Source organism: Erinaceus europaeus, chromosome 15, assembly GCF_950295315.1.
Source record: "Erinaceus europaeus chromosome 15, mEriEur2.1, whole genome shotgun sequence".
NCBI lineage: Eukaryota > Metazoa > Chordata > Mammalia > Eulipotyphla > Erinaceidae > Erinaceus > Erinaceus europaeus.
This window is the reverse complement of record NC_080176.1, coordinates 15647253-15661650: the sequence shown is the minus strand read 5'-3', so window position 1 is coordinate 15661650 and position 14398 is coordinate 15647253. Positions and strand designations below refer to the sequence as shown.

General features: G+C 43.2%; 1 protein-coding gene across 4 annotated transcripts in view; it reads right to left on the bottom strand.

The window, feature by feature from the left end:
- Positions 1-13330, bottom strand: part of PDXDC1 (pyridoxal dependent decarboxylase domain containing 1) — a 67335-nt gene extending 54005 nt beyond the window's left edge. For 2 of the 4 annotated variants that reach the window (XM_060172938.1, XM_060172939.1), the window contains exon 1: positions 12962-13330. In XM_060172938.1, the coding sequence (XP_060028921.1) occupies positions 12962-12982 (21 nt within the window). In that variant the 5' untranslated portion in view covers positions 12983-13330. Of the gene's footprint in view, positions 1-12500; positions 12833-12961 lie in introns of those variants that run through there. The other 2 variants (XM_060172941.1, XM_060172940.1) reach the window with 2 other exon arrangements.
- Positions 13331-14398: the final 1068 nt, after the last annotated feature.

The window sequence follows — 14398 nt, the reverse complement described above, 5'->3', positions numbered from 1 at the left end:
TATTTTCTGTATTTTATTTAGAGAGCGAAACTCTTGTCACACTTAGTCCAATTCTTAGTTGTGCTTGCAGTGTGTGTTTCCTCCTAGTGGAACTTGAGTTTCACCCCCTGGAAAAACAAGCTTCTTATTCTTTCTTACTCATGACCACAGAATGTGAGCTCAGATCTACAGGGATACAGAGGTCACATAGGCTCCTAAGCTGAATATGGGCCCCAGATCACTTTAAATCGACGGGGTTTACAGTCAACAACATTTATACACCTTTCTCATATTTGGAAGCTACTCTCTTCCCTGATCCAGCTTTCTGGTCCTTTTCCAGCCATGCCATCATCTCCTCAGACAATAACTTGGATCCACTTGCATATTAGATGTCAGGCTCAGGAAAACAAAAAACAAAAAACAAAAAAACTAGGATAGTCACAGGTCCTTTGGAAAATAACTAAAATGGCCTACTATCTACAAAATGGAGACCCCCCCAAGGGGCCAGGTGGTGACACACCTGGTTGAGTACACGTTACAGTGTGCAAGGACCCAGGTTTGAGGCCCTGGTCCCCACCTGCAGGGGGAAAGCTTCACAAGTGGTGAATCAGTGCTGCAGGTATCTCTCTGTCTCTCTCCCTATCACCCTCTTCTGTCTTAATTTCTGACTGTCTCTATACAACAAATAAAGATAAAAAAAGTTAAAAAAAAAAGGAGACCTCCCAAATCTTCATCTGAACTAATCCAGCCTTTAGGTTCATGATTAGTTAACAATTTGCTTGGCTTTATATGTTAACTCTTTTTTCAGCCAACAGGTTCCAGATGCTAACATGATGTCAACTAGACTCCCTGAGCAGATGACCCCCGCAATGTGTCCTGGAGCCCCACTTCCCCAAATGCTTGCTCCACTACGGAAAGAGAGAGAGAGATAGGCTGGGGGTATGGACAGACCTGCCAATGCCCATGATCAGCAGGGAAACAATTACAAAAGCCAGACCTTCCACCTTCTGCACTCTATAATGACCCTGGGTCCATACTCCCAGAGGGATAGAGAACAGGAAAGCTATCAGGGGATAGGATGGAATATGGAGTTCTGGTGGTGGGAGTTGTGTGGAGTTGTACCCTTTTTATCCTATGGTTTTTATCACAGTTTCCTTTTTATAAATAAAAAAAAATCCTATGAAGAACTTTGGAGAAAAGGAAATGAGTAGGCAGTTGAGGCTTCTAATTCCCCACCCCATGATATAGATCAGCTATTTTTCCTAAGTGGACTTTATGGAAAGTTTCATAAAAATAAAGTACAATATGAAAATCAGATTTTGGCACAACATTTTAAAAGTAAAGAAACTGACACTTAGAGAAGTGACTTGCTTCTAACAGGAACAAGGGCAAAAGTAGTGCCAGTCCTTAGTTTCCTGAGTCTTACAAGGGATTAAAAAATAATACTGAACTACATCCAGTCTAATTTCTACACAAGATAAAAAAAAAAATCTAAAAACAAATTGTTTCCTGTTAGGAAGGAACACCACATTGGCTATCAACATTTTGGTTTATGTGCTACATGACCAATTTTTTGCATAGGACAAATTTTTGAGTTAAGGACAGATTAAGTAGTTGACTTATTAAAAAAAAAAAAGGAGCAACTGACACTGAAAAAGCCCTATACTCACAAATAATTAGAGCTAAGGTTTTAAAGATCATCCTTGCTTGATTTATGTCTTTACTTAGGTAAAAAGTTTACATAACAGAAGGCCCTCCCTCTTCATAAAAAATTTAATCTACAACTGTCTCAATTAATGACCATAAACTTATTTAAACCAGGACATTTTTTTTAAAGAATGAAAGGGGTAGCTATTAATAATTAAGCTAGACAACAGGTACAAACTGGGCTGGTCCTTGGCAAATCAGTATGTACAGTTACCTTAGCCTTCACTAAATGGTTCATTTTTAAACAAATGTCCCAGCAAACAAAGCCCATGCAAATGTTTGCAGTGGTGGTTTCACAATAAGGTAAAATGAAAGATATCTACTCTGGAAGTTGTGTTTTGTAATACAGGCCTGTATATGGCACAGGTGTCAATACTTACTAGCTAGAATTATGTTAATTCAATATCAGGTGATGCTGGTGGTACTCCCTTTGCTATTCTGGGTACATTCGACTTATTTTGTTCTAGTTTCTTTTCTTTTTTTTTTTTTTTTTTTGCCTCCAGGGTTATCGCCGGGGCTCGATGCCTGCACTACACATACACTGCTCCTGGAGGCCATTTTTCCTGCCCTTGTTGTTGTTATTGTTGCCACCGATGTTATTGTTGTTGGGTAGGACAGAGAGAAACCGAGAGAGGAGGGGAAGACAGAGAAGGGAGAAAAAGACACCTGCAGACCTGCTTCACCACTTGTAAAGCAACCCCCCCTGCAGGTGGGGAGCCAGGGGCTTGAGCCGGATCCTTACGCCGGTCCTTGCTCTTCGTGCCATGTGTGCTTAACCTGCTGTGCTACTTCCCAACCCCCTCTATTTTCTTTTTATCAAATTGCTGGTCATGAAATGCCCAATCGGGTGGTAGTGCAGCGGGTTAAGCACACATGGCACGAAGTTCAAAGACCAGCGTAAGGATCCTGCTAGTGCAGGCACCGAGCCCCAGCGATAACCCTGGAGGCAAAAAAAAAAATGCTGAATTAAGAAACTTAACACCCCATTCTGTAGTCTGAGGAATATTTACAGGAGAAAAACCAAAGCCTGTGAGGATATCTCCTCTTAGAATTTGAGAGAAGACCATGGTGCTATCAAAATGCTAGTTTACAAAATATGTATTAGACATATTAAAAAATTACTACTTTTAGGGAGTCGGGCTGTAGCGCAGCGGGTTAAGCGCAGGTGGCGCAAAGCACAAGGACCAGCATAAGGATCCCGGTTCGAACCCCGGCTCCCCACCTGCAGGGGAGTCGCTTCACAGGCGGTGAAGCAGGTCTTCAGGTGTCTATCTTTCTCTCCTCCTCTCTGTCTTCCCCTCCTCTCTCCATTTCTCTCTGTCCTATCCAACAACGACAACAACAATAAAACAACAAGGGCAACAAAAGGGAATAAATAAAATAAATATTAAAAAATTACTACTTTTAAAAGTTTTTATTTATAAAAAAGAAAGTGACAAAAACCATAGGATAAGAGGGGTACAACTCCACACAATTCCCACCACCAGATCTCCATATCCCCTCCCCTCCCCTGATAGCTTTCCTACTCTTTATCCCTCTGGGAGCATGGACCCAGGGTCATTATGGGGTGCAGAAGGTGGAAGGTCTGGCTTCTGTAATTGCCTCCCCGCTGAACATGGGTACTTCCCCCCCTAACTGATCAAACTAATTAGATAAAAGTTTCAAATTGATGTGTCTCAAAGATACCAAATACTCTTGCCAACCACAGTTTTCTAAATAAGGATAATTAATCCTGGTTAGTGATAATCATATCTTTTCCTCCCAGGAAAAGATGTAAACAATGCCTGCTATTGAACACCAGTCAAATACCCCAAATATTACACATCTTAAAGAGTCAACACAGGATATGGCAACAGCTGCTCTGGGAACACAGCTGTTACTGATAGGTCAATGAAGACAGAAAAAAAGGAATTCTCCAGAAAGCTGATCTAGTTTTTGGCAAATCTGGCTTACCTTACTGTGCTTTCAATTTCTATATATCTAAATATTTTTGCCTATTTTCCACAGAAAATTTGTTTATTTAGTTAAAACTTGGACACTCAGAAACAGAAGGGTGAATATGGGATGATCTCACTCATAGGTAAAAGTTGAAAAACAAGATCAGAAGGGAAAACACTATGCAGAACTTGGACTTGGAGTTGATATATTGCACCTAAGTAAAAGACTATTGAGGTGCGGGGGAAGGAGGTGGAGGGTTCAGGTCCTAGAACATCATATGATGACAGAGGACCTAGTGGGGCTTGTATTGTTATGTGGAAAACTGGGAAATGTTACGCATGGACAAACTATTGTATTTTACTGTCTACTGTAAGCCATTAATCCCCCAATAAAGAAATTAAAAAAAAAAAAGAATTGGACACTTCTATCTCCACTGTCTAAGGACCATATGTTCTTGGTAAATCTTGTTCTTAACTGTCATGGACGCCATGCTTGAGTGTGTCTGTAAGAACATGAAGACATACTGTAATTACAGCCTCATTAAGCACCATAATATTTCTAGTTGAAGAAGATATGCAACTGCTGTACAAGGTATTTTTATTTAACCTTACAAATCCCTCAAGAAGAGAGGCAGAAAAGAACAGATGGGAAAAAGGAGCAAAACACTAATGAGAGATAAAAATCTGTAGATAGGGAGTCAGGCAGTAGCTCAGTGGGTTAAGTGCACGTGGCACAAAGTGCAAGGACCGGCAAAAGGATCCCGGTTCAAGCCTCCAGCTCCCCACCTGCAACAGAGTCGCTTCACAGGTAGTAAAGCTGGTCTGCAGGTGTCTTTCTCTCCCTGTCTTCCCCCCCCTCCATTTCTCTCTGTCCTATATAACAATGACGACATCAACAACAACAACAACAATAAAAAACAAGGGCAAATAAATAAATAAACAAAAAGGGAAAATAAATAAATGAAAATTTAATAAAATCTGTAGATAAACCTGCAGAGGAGTCACTTCACAGGTGGTGAAGCAGGTGTGCAGGTGTCTTTCTCTCTTCCTCTCTGTCTTCCCCTCCTCTCTCCATTTCTCTGTCCTATCCAACAATGACAACAATAAAAAAACAAGGTTCACAAAAGGGAATAAATATTTTTAAAAATCTGTAGATAAGGAGGCAGCAAAATTAGTAGCATCAGATCAAACCTGTCCTAGATGGAAGTACAGTAAGTGCTTAACCTGGACAAATTCTGGGAAACTACAACTTAGAAGAAAATTGATTTTACCACAGGCTAACTGACAAACAATTGTTAAATTTCCACAGCCTATTTCTGCTCACAGACACAAAAATTATCAAACTCCTACACAAAGACCCCAAAACACTTCTAATATAGGACAATAATTTGTATTCATTCATTCATTCATTCATTTATTCATTACAGACAGTTCATTCCAGTTCAAGGTTGAGGTTTAATAGAGGGAACCTCTCCTGATAGCTCTGGATGCAAAGCATGACCCAACCTTGACAAGATGCCCTTCTATCACAGGGAATCTCTTTTTGCACACACACACACATACACACACACGATGCCCTTCACATGGCATCTCTCTTGCACACACTTGAGCGCACACACACACACACACACCTGAAATATAACAAGAAAGCTTATGTGCACATCTTTAGGATACAGGTGGAAACAGAGTAACCAGAGAAAATCAACACAGATGTGAGATGTCTGTGCCAAGTCCACACAATGGACCCAGTCAGGAACTGTCTCCTTCAAGCTGTCATCAACATTATTCAGGAACCTACTGGATGGGGAGGGAAAAATGCACTCAAAGCACTCGCTTTAAGGTTTATGTTGGGGGTTGGGGAGATAACACAGTAGTAAGCAGCAGCACACAGGACTTGCAGGTGAAAGGCTTCAGCACCACCATCAGTCAGAGCTGCATGGTGCTTTGGTGTCTCTTCAGCTAAACACACAAACCTGAGTTGGATATGCCAGGGATGTCAGTTTATATTTCATAAGAGACCCCTATTTTCAATCACTTAAAACATTCTATCATAACTAATGCTTCTCAGTAACTTCACAGATGAGAAAATCCCACACAACAGGCAAGCTCTATTTTAAAAAAGTTTATTCACTTATCTGGAAACACATACTTCTGAAACAAAAAGAAAACTGCTTAAAGAGAAGCATGGTACAGCCACTGAGAAAGTAGAAGCCCTCCACTGAGATACACTTTAATAAAAGGGGATGTTTCCTAGGGTGTGTTGAGGGATTCAGTCAGAAAGACAAAGAGATCTACCATTATCTCCAAAACTGAACTGGAATTATGTGCAGTTAATGTTGGCTGCTTTCTCTATGAATAGTAAGAATAGTTCTAAGGGAAGGAATCCAATCCCTGAAGTTTATCTGTATCTTAAGAATTTTATGATTGATTTCTGTGAAACTACAAATATTCAACTGTTTTTCCAATGTACAAGAGAAATTCCATAAGGTTCCACATAAAACAATATCCAGTCTAGTAAGTACTTCCATCTTAATAGGTTCCTGCAAAATTAAAATTTTTTTTTATATTTCTTTATTTTCCCTTTTATTTTCCCACTGCGCTACCCCGTCTTCCCCTCCTCTCTCCCTTTCTGTCCTAACAACAATGACATCAATAATAACAACAACAAAAAATAAAAAACAAGGACAACAAAAGGGAAAAGAAAGACTGATTTTCCCTCTCACTCTAGAAAAGTAAATGAGAATGAGAAAAAAACTATTGAGACCATAACAGACACTAAGTGAAAAAGGAATCACTTTATGATTTAAAAAAAAAAAAACACTTTTTATTTATTTACTATTGGACAGAGACAGAGAGAAATTGAGAGAGGAAGATAGAGAGGGAAAGAGACAGAAAGGCACCTGCTGCCCTGCTCTCCAATACTCATAGTTTCCCCCCATAGGTGGGGGCCAGGGGCTTGAACCCAGGTCCTTGTGCCCTATAACGTATGCACTTAACCAGGTGCACCACTACCTGTCCCCCATTTTATGATGTCTTGCATACTGACTAAAGAAAATGATTTAATTTAAGCTAGACAAACTAATTCACAGAGGAATTTTTGCACATTTTAAAGGTATTTGGAGGCATTAGTTCTTCAAATCTGCTTTAACTTAATGGATTCCCTATACCTTATGTTTTACCAGCAAAAATATGAAATACAATTACATTACTAACTAAAACTACATCATACTTACAGAAAACCATGATTCTGAATTAGTCCACTTAAAGACGTGCTCAATTCTTTTTTAGTTACTTATTCCATGCACACTTATTTTGTGACCTTGTAATATTTTTCACCTCTCCCTGCTATACAAGGTTTCTAGTAAACACATATGCCTCTTACTAAAACATAACTTTCTGCATGGGTGTTGTCTTATTCACCTCATGTCAGACTTGGTATCTTAAGTACTAGGCTCTGACCACAGTTGGCTTTCAATAAAAACCATATATCAAACCAGGTTTCTACTCTAGGTGAAAGCAAATGACATTAAGCTCAAACAACTCAAATTTACAATTATCATTCAGAATCATAGATGCGGGTGAACATAAGCAGGAATAGGGACCACCAACTGCTCTGCTCCTGACTACCTCTGTAATCCTGAATAAGAATGACTGAGATTATACATTTTTGGATAAGGAACCTTGTACCATGTTTACCCTGACACTCTGGCACCATGTACACCTTGCTTTCTCCACCATGTACACCTGTATGCAAAACCCTCACATTATGATGATGTAGGAATCAGCTTTAAGTGAAAGCTATGAATACAGCAAGCTATCATCTCAGAGTTCTTTACTCTAAGAGTGTGAGTTATAAGAGGATAGCACAGGAAGTGATCATTATAAAGGTGGCCAATAGGGGTGGTTTTTGTGAGCTTTTAAAGAGTAGGAACAGAAATTCTGGTAGTTCTTATCAGTAATCACCATGAATGTTTCATTCATGGGTCTCCCATGCCTTCTTATAAATAGTATGATGATAATGGACTTTACAATGTAGATCCAAAACTGTGAGTGTAGAGTACAAGATGAGTACAAGAATAAAAAATGGACTGAACTGTAATAATTTAGGTTAGAAACAGAACTAAAGACTATCAGAGACCTGAACCAGATATACAACAAATCTACAGTGTTGTCCAACAGAATTTCCTGAGGTGATAAAAATACTATATATATGTGCTGTTTGGAACTGAAGCTACAAGCCTGCCCAACACCTAAAATGTGACTACTGTGAGTGAGGAATTGAATTTTAAATTTTATTTCATTTACATTTATCTAAATTTGGGCCAGCAAAAATAGCTCGCTTGGATAGTGTACTGTTCTACCATGTGTGCTGCCTAGGTTTGAACCCAGCTCCCACGGAATGAAGCTTTGGTGCTGTGGTCTAGCACAGCTTTCTTTCTACCAGTCTCTTTCTCCATTCGAAAAAGCCATTGTAGGGGGCTGGGAACACTGCTTAGTGGTTTTGCAAAGACTTTGATGCTTTAGGCTCTGAGCTCCCTGGTTCAATCCCCAGCCCTACTATAAGCCAGAACTCTCATTAAAAATATAAATAATAATAATAAGAAAAAGCCATTGTGTAATAGTGAAGCCTTGGTGATGACATTTATCTAAATTTAAGTGTAAATACCCAATTGTGGCTACCCAATTGGGCAGTGAAGCTTTAGTGTCTGTAAATCAGTGTCTCTAAACCAGAGGTGATTCCTCCCACTCTAAGGGGACAAGTGTTTCATCTGAAGGCGTTTTGGTTGTTCCAGGAAGACTGGGGTGTGTTTCTGATACCTTGGGATTAGAGGCCAGGGATGCTGCTAAACATTTTATAGTGCAATGGCTGCCCCCACAACTGAGAATTCTTTCAGTTTTTTTTTTTTTTTTTTTTAGCCTCCAGGGTTGTATCACTGATGCTCAGTGCTAGTACTACGAATCCACTGGTCCCTGATGGCCATTTTTTCCCCCTTTTTAAAAAGATAGGACAGAGGGAAACAGAGGACGGGGAGATAGGGAGAGAGAAAAAGAAAGACAGCCACAGGCAGTCCTGCTTCACTTCTGAAGCAGACCTCTCCTGCAAGTGGGGAGCGGAGGCTTGAAACCAGATCCTTGCATTTCGTACTATATGCACTTAACCAGGTGCGCCACCAATCTCCACCCCCCCTTTTTTTTTTAACTTCTAGGTTAGGGGCTTGGTGCGAGCACTACCAATCCACTGCTCCCGGTGGCCATTTTCCCTCCATTATTGGATAGAGACAGAGATGAGAGAAATTGAGAGATGGGGGAGAAAGACACTTGCAGACCTGCTTCACCGCTTGTGAAGTCTCCCCCTGCAGGTGGGGAGTGGGGGCTTCAACCTGGGTCCTTGTACAGTTCCTTGCTATTAGTACTATGTGCACTTAACCAGGTATGCCGCCACCCAGCCCTCAACTGAGAATTCTCCAGCCCCAAAATGCCATCAGTGCTGAGGTGAAAATATCCTGCTCTAAGTTTACTTCAAGGCAGGGAGTGGGGGTGGGGAGGTGGGGTTAGCATAATGGTTCTGCAAAAAGACACTTAGGTTTGAAGTTCTGAAGTCTCAGGTTCAATCTCCAGAAGTACCATAAGCCCAGAGCTGAGTAATGCTCTGGTAAAATAAATAAATAAAATCTTAATCTCAAGGTTGGAATTAAAGTAAATACAAAACAAATTGCAATACAACTTGTCTGAATCTAATAATCAGGAAGAATAAGGTTTTCCAAATTGGGCTGTTCTACAGGTTTAGAGAAGCACGTATTTATTAAAAAGTGTATGTGGGTGTGTTGATCAACTTAGTAAGCTGTTCTGCATCAGAGTAATTACTTCCTGTAACATTTACATTTTTGAATTAATATAAGAAAACAGTATGAGAACACACTATAGGGTCAAGTTCCTTATGAACTGAACATACAGTTTTGGGGTGCTGAGATTCCAACTCCTCTAGTCTGAATTCCTCACTCATTTGAACAATCTGGTTTCTTGAGACATCACTAATTTCAGATACAAGAAAACATCTTGTTGGGGGGAGTCAAATCAAGACAAGGAAATGACTCTGTGGGCACAGGCTGCAAATCTACATGTCTAAGAATTAAATTTGGACCAAAGCAAATGCACTGATGCTGCCAGATGACAGACTATGTTTGAGAGTGAGACATTACTTGAAATTTTAGAGGGCAGATATCAAATAACACTGCGGTTTCTGTAACCAGTATAAATTATGCAAGGATCAGTTTAAATGGGATCATTCAGAACTGCTCAAATAGTTCTCAAGCTTTATTAGCAATGTGGCATTTAACCCAAAATAGTCTATTCCTCAAAGAAACAGGAATAATGGACACAACTCAATGTTTTACTTTGATTCAAACTACTTTTCAGAACACGAAATTCTCAACATAGCATAGGAATGCTTCTTTGCTGCCCACTAAGTACCAACAGAAATTGTTCATTATATATAAGGCCCTCTACTGCTTTAGAGAACATAAAAATAAGACACAGTCCTAGTTCTGAAAAGCTTAACATTCACAATTTTTACACTGGCCTATGGCAGAAACTTCTAGCCCACACATCCTGAATTCCTAAGTGATCACATCATTTTTTTTCTTTTCTTTTTTGCCTCCAGGGTTATTGCTGGGGCTCAGTGCCTGCACTAGGAATTCACTGCTCCTGGAGGCTGTTTTTTTCCCTTTTTTTTTGCCCTTGTTGTTTTATTGTTGTGGTTATTATTGTTTTGTTACTGATGTCATTGTTGTTGAATAGGACAGAGAAATGGAGAGAGGAAGGGAAGACAGAGAGGGGGAGAGAAAGATAAGACACCTGCAGACCTGCTTCACTGCTTATGAAGAGAGCACCCCTGCAGGTGGGGGGCCGGGGGCTTGAAGCAGATCCTTACACTAGTCACATCATTTTTTAAATGAAAGCTCCAGTCTTCAGCATGCTAGAGTTTCAGTATCTCTTCACATCTTCACTTGGGGAATTAAAGATTTTTTATTTGTTTTTGCCTCCAGGGTTATTGCTGTGGCTCAGAGCCTTCACTATGAATCCACTTCTCCTGTGGCCATTAAAAAAATTTTTTTTTTTTTTTTTTGATAGCACAGAAAGAAATTGGAGAGATGGGAAGACAGGGAGAAAGACAGATACCTACAGACCTGCTTCACTGCTTGTGAAGCTACCCCCCTACAGGTGGGGAGCCCGGAGCTCAAACTGGTATCCTAGCATGGGTCCTTACACTTTGTACTATGTGCACTTAACCCGGTGTGCCACTGCTAGGCCCCAGAAGTTAAAGATTTTGTATCATCAGTTAACATTTAGGGAGCAACCACTGTAATCAATTAATCAAATGCCAAGAAAGTATTATTTAAAGTAGGGTTCCAACCCTCATTATTTTGTATCCAGTTATTGATATCACACACGATCTAGACCAAGGGTTCTCACTCTCAGGACTACCAATATTTTGAGCCAGGTAACTCTCTAGTATGAGGTTGTTGGTCTTTGGAAAGTAAGGTTCTAAAGCAACACCCCTGGCCTCTACCCACTAGGGGTAAGCAGTACCTCCAAAATTCCAGTTGTGATAATAATGATGATGATGATGTTCCCTTGATGGGGAGAAGAAGGAGTTAAGTGGGAGATGGTATGGTGGTGATATCTGAGGTGTACTAACACAGGGTATGCAAGTACCAGAGAAGAAAGTCTTGTAAAACATACTTCTACAAAAAAAAAAAAATTAAAAAAAAAAGGTCCCTGGGGAACAAAGTTGCCCTGAGGTTGCAAATTACTGATGTAGGGTGAAGCCCAAAGCACCCAACGTAGACACTGTGCTAATCAGAAGTCTGGAAAAAAACTGTATCCCCAGCCAGAAAATCCTAAGTCACCACAGAGGAAATGGAAGCACAATTTATCATCTTTTTCTTTTCTTGATTGCTCTCTACTCAAATTTACAAGGGAGAGAAAAACAACCACCACCCAACAAACCAACGGAGGAACAGGCTAAACTACTGCGTGCAGATGAAGACATCTGGCTCAACTTGTACAATCACTCCCTGTGACTCTCCAGTGACAAGTGGAATAAATCCCCAGCAGCTGCTGTGTTGAAAAACGTCCGCCATTCTCATCAGTTCAAAGTTGAAATAAAGCAGACTCGGGTCCATGCTCCCAAAGGGATAAATAAGAGGAAAGCTTTTAATGGAGGGGATGGGATCCAGAATTCTGGTTGTGGGAATTGTACCCCTCTTATCCTTTGGTCTTGCTGATTATTATTAAATCAATCAATCAATCAATCAACGAATAAAAATAAAGGAGACTCAAGACACTGGCACTGCTCCTGCCCTCTACGCGCACATGTAGGGGGAGAAAAAAAAAAAGCAGTGGTGGTCTGGAATCAGATCACACGGGATGAGCAAGACTCACAAGCTTGAACAGGGATAAGGACTTCGAGGAATTTTAGGTTCCGAAGGCAGATAAACCTGGCAGAATCCACAAGCCTGGAACCCCGGCCAATTAAAACCATTTCCCATTCGAGAGCCCAGGTACGTCCCTGCGGCAGCTTTCCTGCTTCGGAGCGCTGCCACTGCTGAATTTCAGGCTGGCCCGGGGGTCTCTCCGCTCGTCACTGGAGGAGGGGGAGTCAGACAGCTTGAGCCGGGGAAGCAAAGTCCCCAACCTCCAGGAGACTCGCTCTTTTCTGGACCTCAAGGTCCTACACGGGTGTCCGCAGCCAACAGCAACAGAATCACGTGGGCAGCTCGTTCAACCCGCAAAGCCGGGACCCGCCCCCCACAGGTTCGCATCCAGGGGCTGAAAAAGCCGGCTTTGCACCAGGGGATGCCCAGGGGCGCTCACGGTGGAAAGCCACGCCGAGTTAACCGGCTTTCCTTCCACGTCGGGAGAGCACGGAAAACCTACAGGTTTGCAGCTGGCTCGCAAACAGCTGAGGCGACTTGCCAGGTGTGTCTGGAAATTCAAGTAGCGAGTCCTGCCATCCCGCAGAGGGGGGTGAGAGGAGCTCAGATGGCCCCCCAGGTCGGTGTGGAGGGCCCCCAGCGGAGCTCCGGCGCTCGGCGGCCCGGGGCCGGACCCTGTCCAGCCGCTCTGGGCCCGCGGGGACCCGAGGCTTCCGGTCCGGTGACGTGACCAGGCCCGGCCGCGAGCGCCGAGCCGGCAGCCCTCGAGACCAGGCCTCCGTTAGCCGCCGGCGCCCTCCCCGGTCACAATGGAAGCCTGAGACCGGGAAACAGTCGCCCCGGAGGCGGGACCCCGGGCCGCAGCAACGCCCCGCATCCCACCCCGCGCCAGGCACGGACCTTCTCCAGGGACGCGTCCATGGCTGAGGCGGCGGCGGCGGAGCCCGATGGAGGCCCGGCGGTCCCGAGCACGACTTCCGCCTCCCGCGCCCCACCGCGGTCTCCACGCTGGCAGCACTGACGTCCCCCGCGCCCGCGACTGGCGGGGCGGAGGCCGGGAGGAGCCGGCCCGCCGCGCCGCGGGGTGGGAACCTGTGAGCTGCGGGGAGGAGGGAGGAGAGCCGGCCCCTGGCGTGGGCGTGTCCACGGGGCTTCCGTACCTGGCCGGCTGGCGGCGGGTCCCAACACTCCCAAATGAGGGGTCCTGAAAGGACAATGGGCCCGGCCCAGACTCTCTCCAGAAGACTAAGTCAGGTAAAAAGATAATAATGGAACATCGTAATGAACGCATCGAAAGGCTGTGAATACTGCTTATGGACTTGTTTCTTTGACCGAGGCCTCCAAGTCGCACCTCGTCTCAGGAATGGAAGCGGCCATTCACCACCGGCGCGGCCCGCGACCGCCAGCGCGTGCGCATGCGCAGGACTCGGGTTCCCAGGGCGCTCCGGCGGTTCTGGGCTTTCAGGTGCTGGACGCCTGGGTGACCGCTGATCTGAAAAAGGTGTGTGTGTGGGGGGCGAGCGGCGGAGCACCCGGTAGAGTGCACACGTTGCCGTGCGAGAAGACCTGGATTCAAGCCCCCGGTTCCCACCTTCAGGTGGGGAAGTTTCACGAACAGTGCAGTGCTGCAGGTGTCTGTTTCTGACTTTATCAGAAAAATAATGGCCACTGGGAATATTACAGTCGAGTTATCACGCAGACATCAAACCTCTGGTGGCTAAAATAAAATCCCCCGCAATTGGTGTATTGCACCAAAGTAAAAGACTGGGGTGGGTGGGTGGGGAGAATACAGGTCCAAGAAGGATGACAGAGGACCTAGTGGGGGTTGTATTGTTATGTGGAAAACTGAGAAATGTTATGCATGTACAAACTTTTGTATTTACTGTCGACTGTAAAACATTAATCCCCCAATAAATTAAAAAAAAAAATTCCCTGCATTGCCATAAGCCGAACTGAGCAATGCTGATTTAAAAAATATATAGATACATGCAGAAAAAACTGCTAGTCAGAGGTAATTTTGAGGTATGAGCTTCGGGTCTTAGTGCAGAATTATAGAAGCGATTTTAAGACATCTGGTTGAGCCTCCTCATGTCAGGCTCAAATTATGACTTGTCAGGTGATGGATGTTAGTAATGATGGTGATAATAGTTGGGTGCTGCTCTTCTGTTTTCTAGCACAGCAGTTCTAGGAGGCAGAGACCTTGATCCATTTCACAGTGTGAATGTAGGTAGGACTCAGATCCAAGCACTCTTATTGCAGTGCCCGTGCTCTGCATACGTGCATTGCTTCCATCACTGCTTTGACAGGTATGATATAATCCAGTGCTTCCAAGGAATG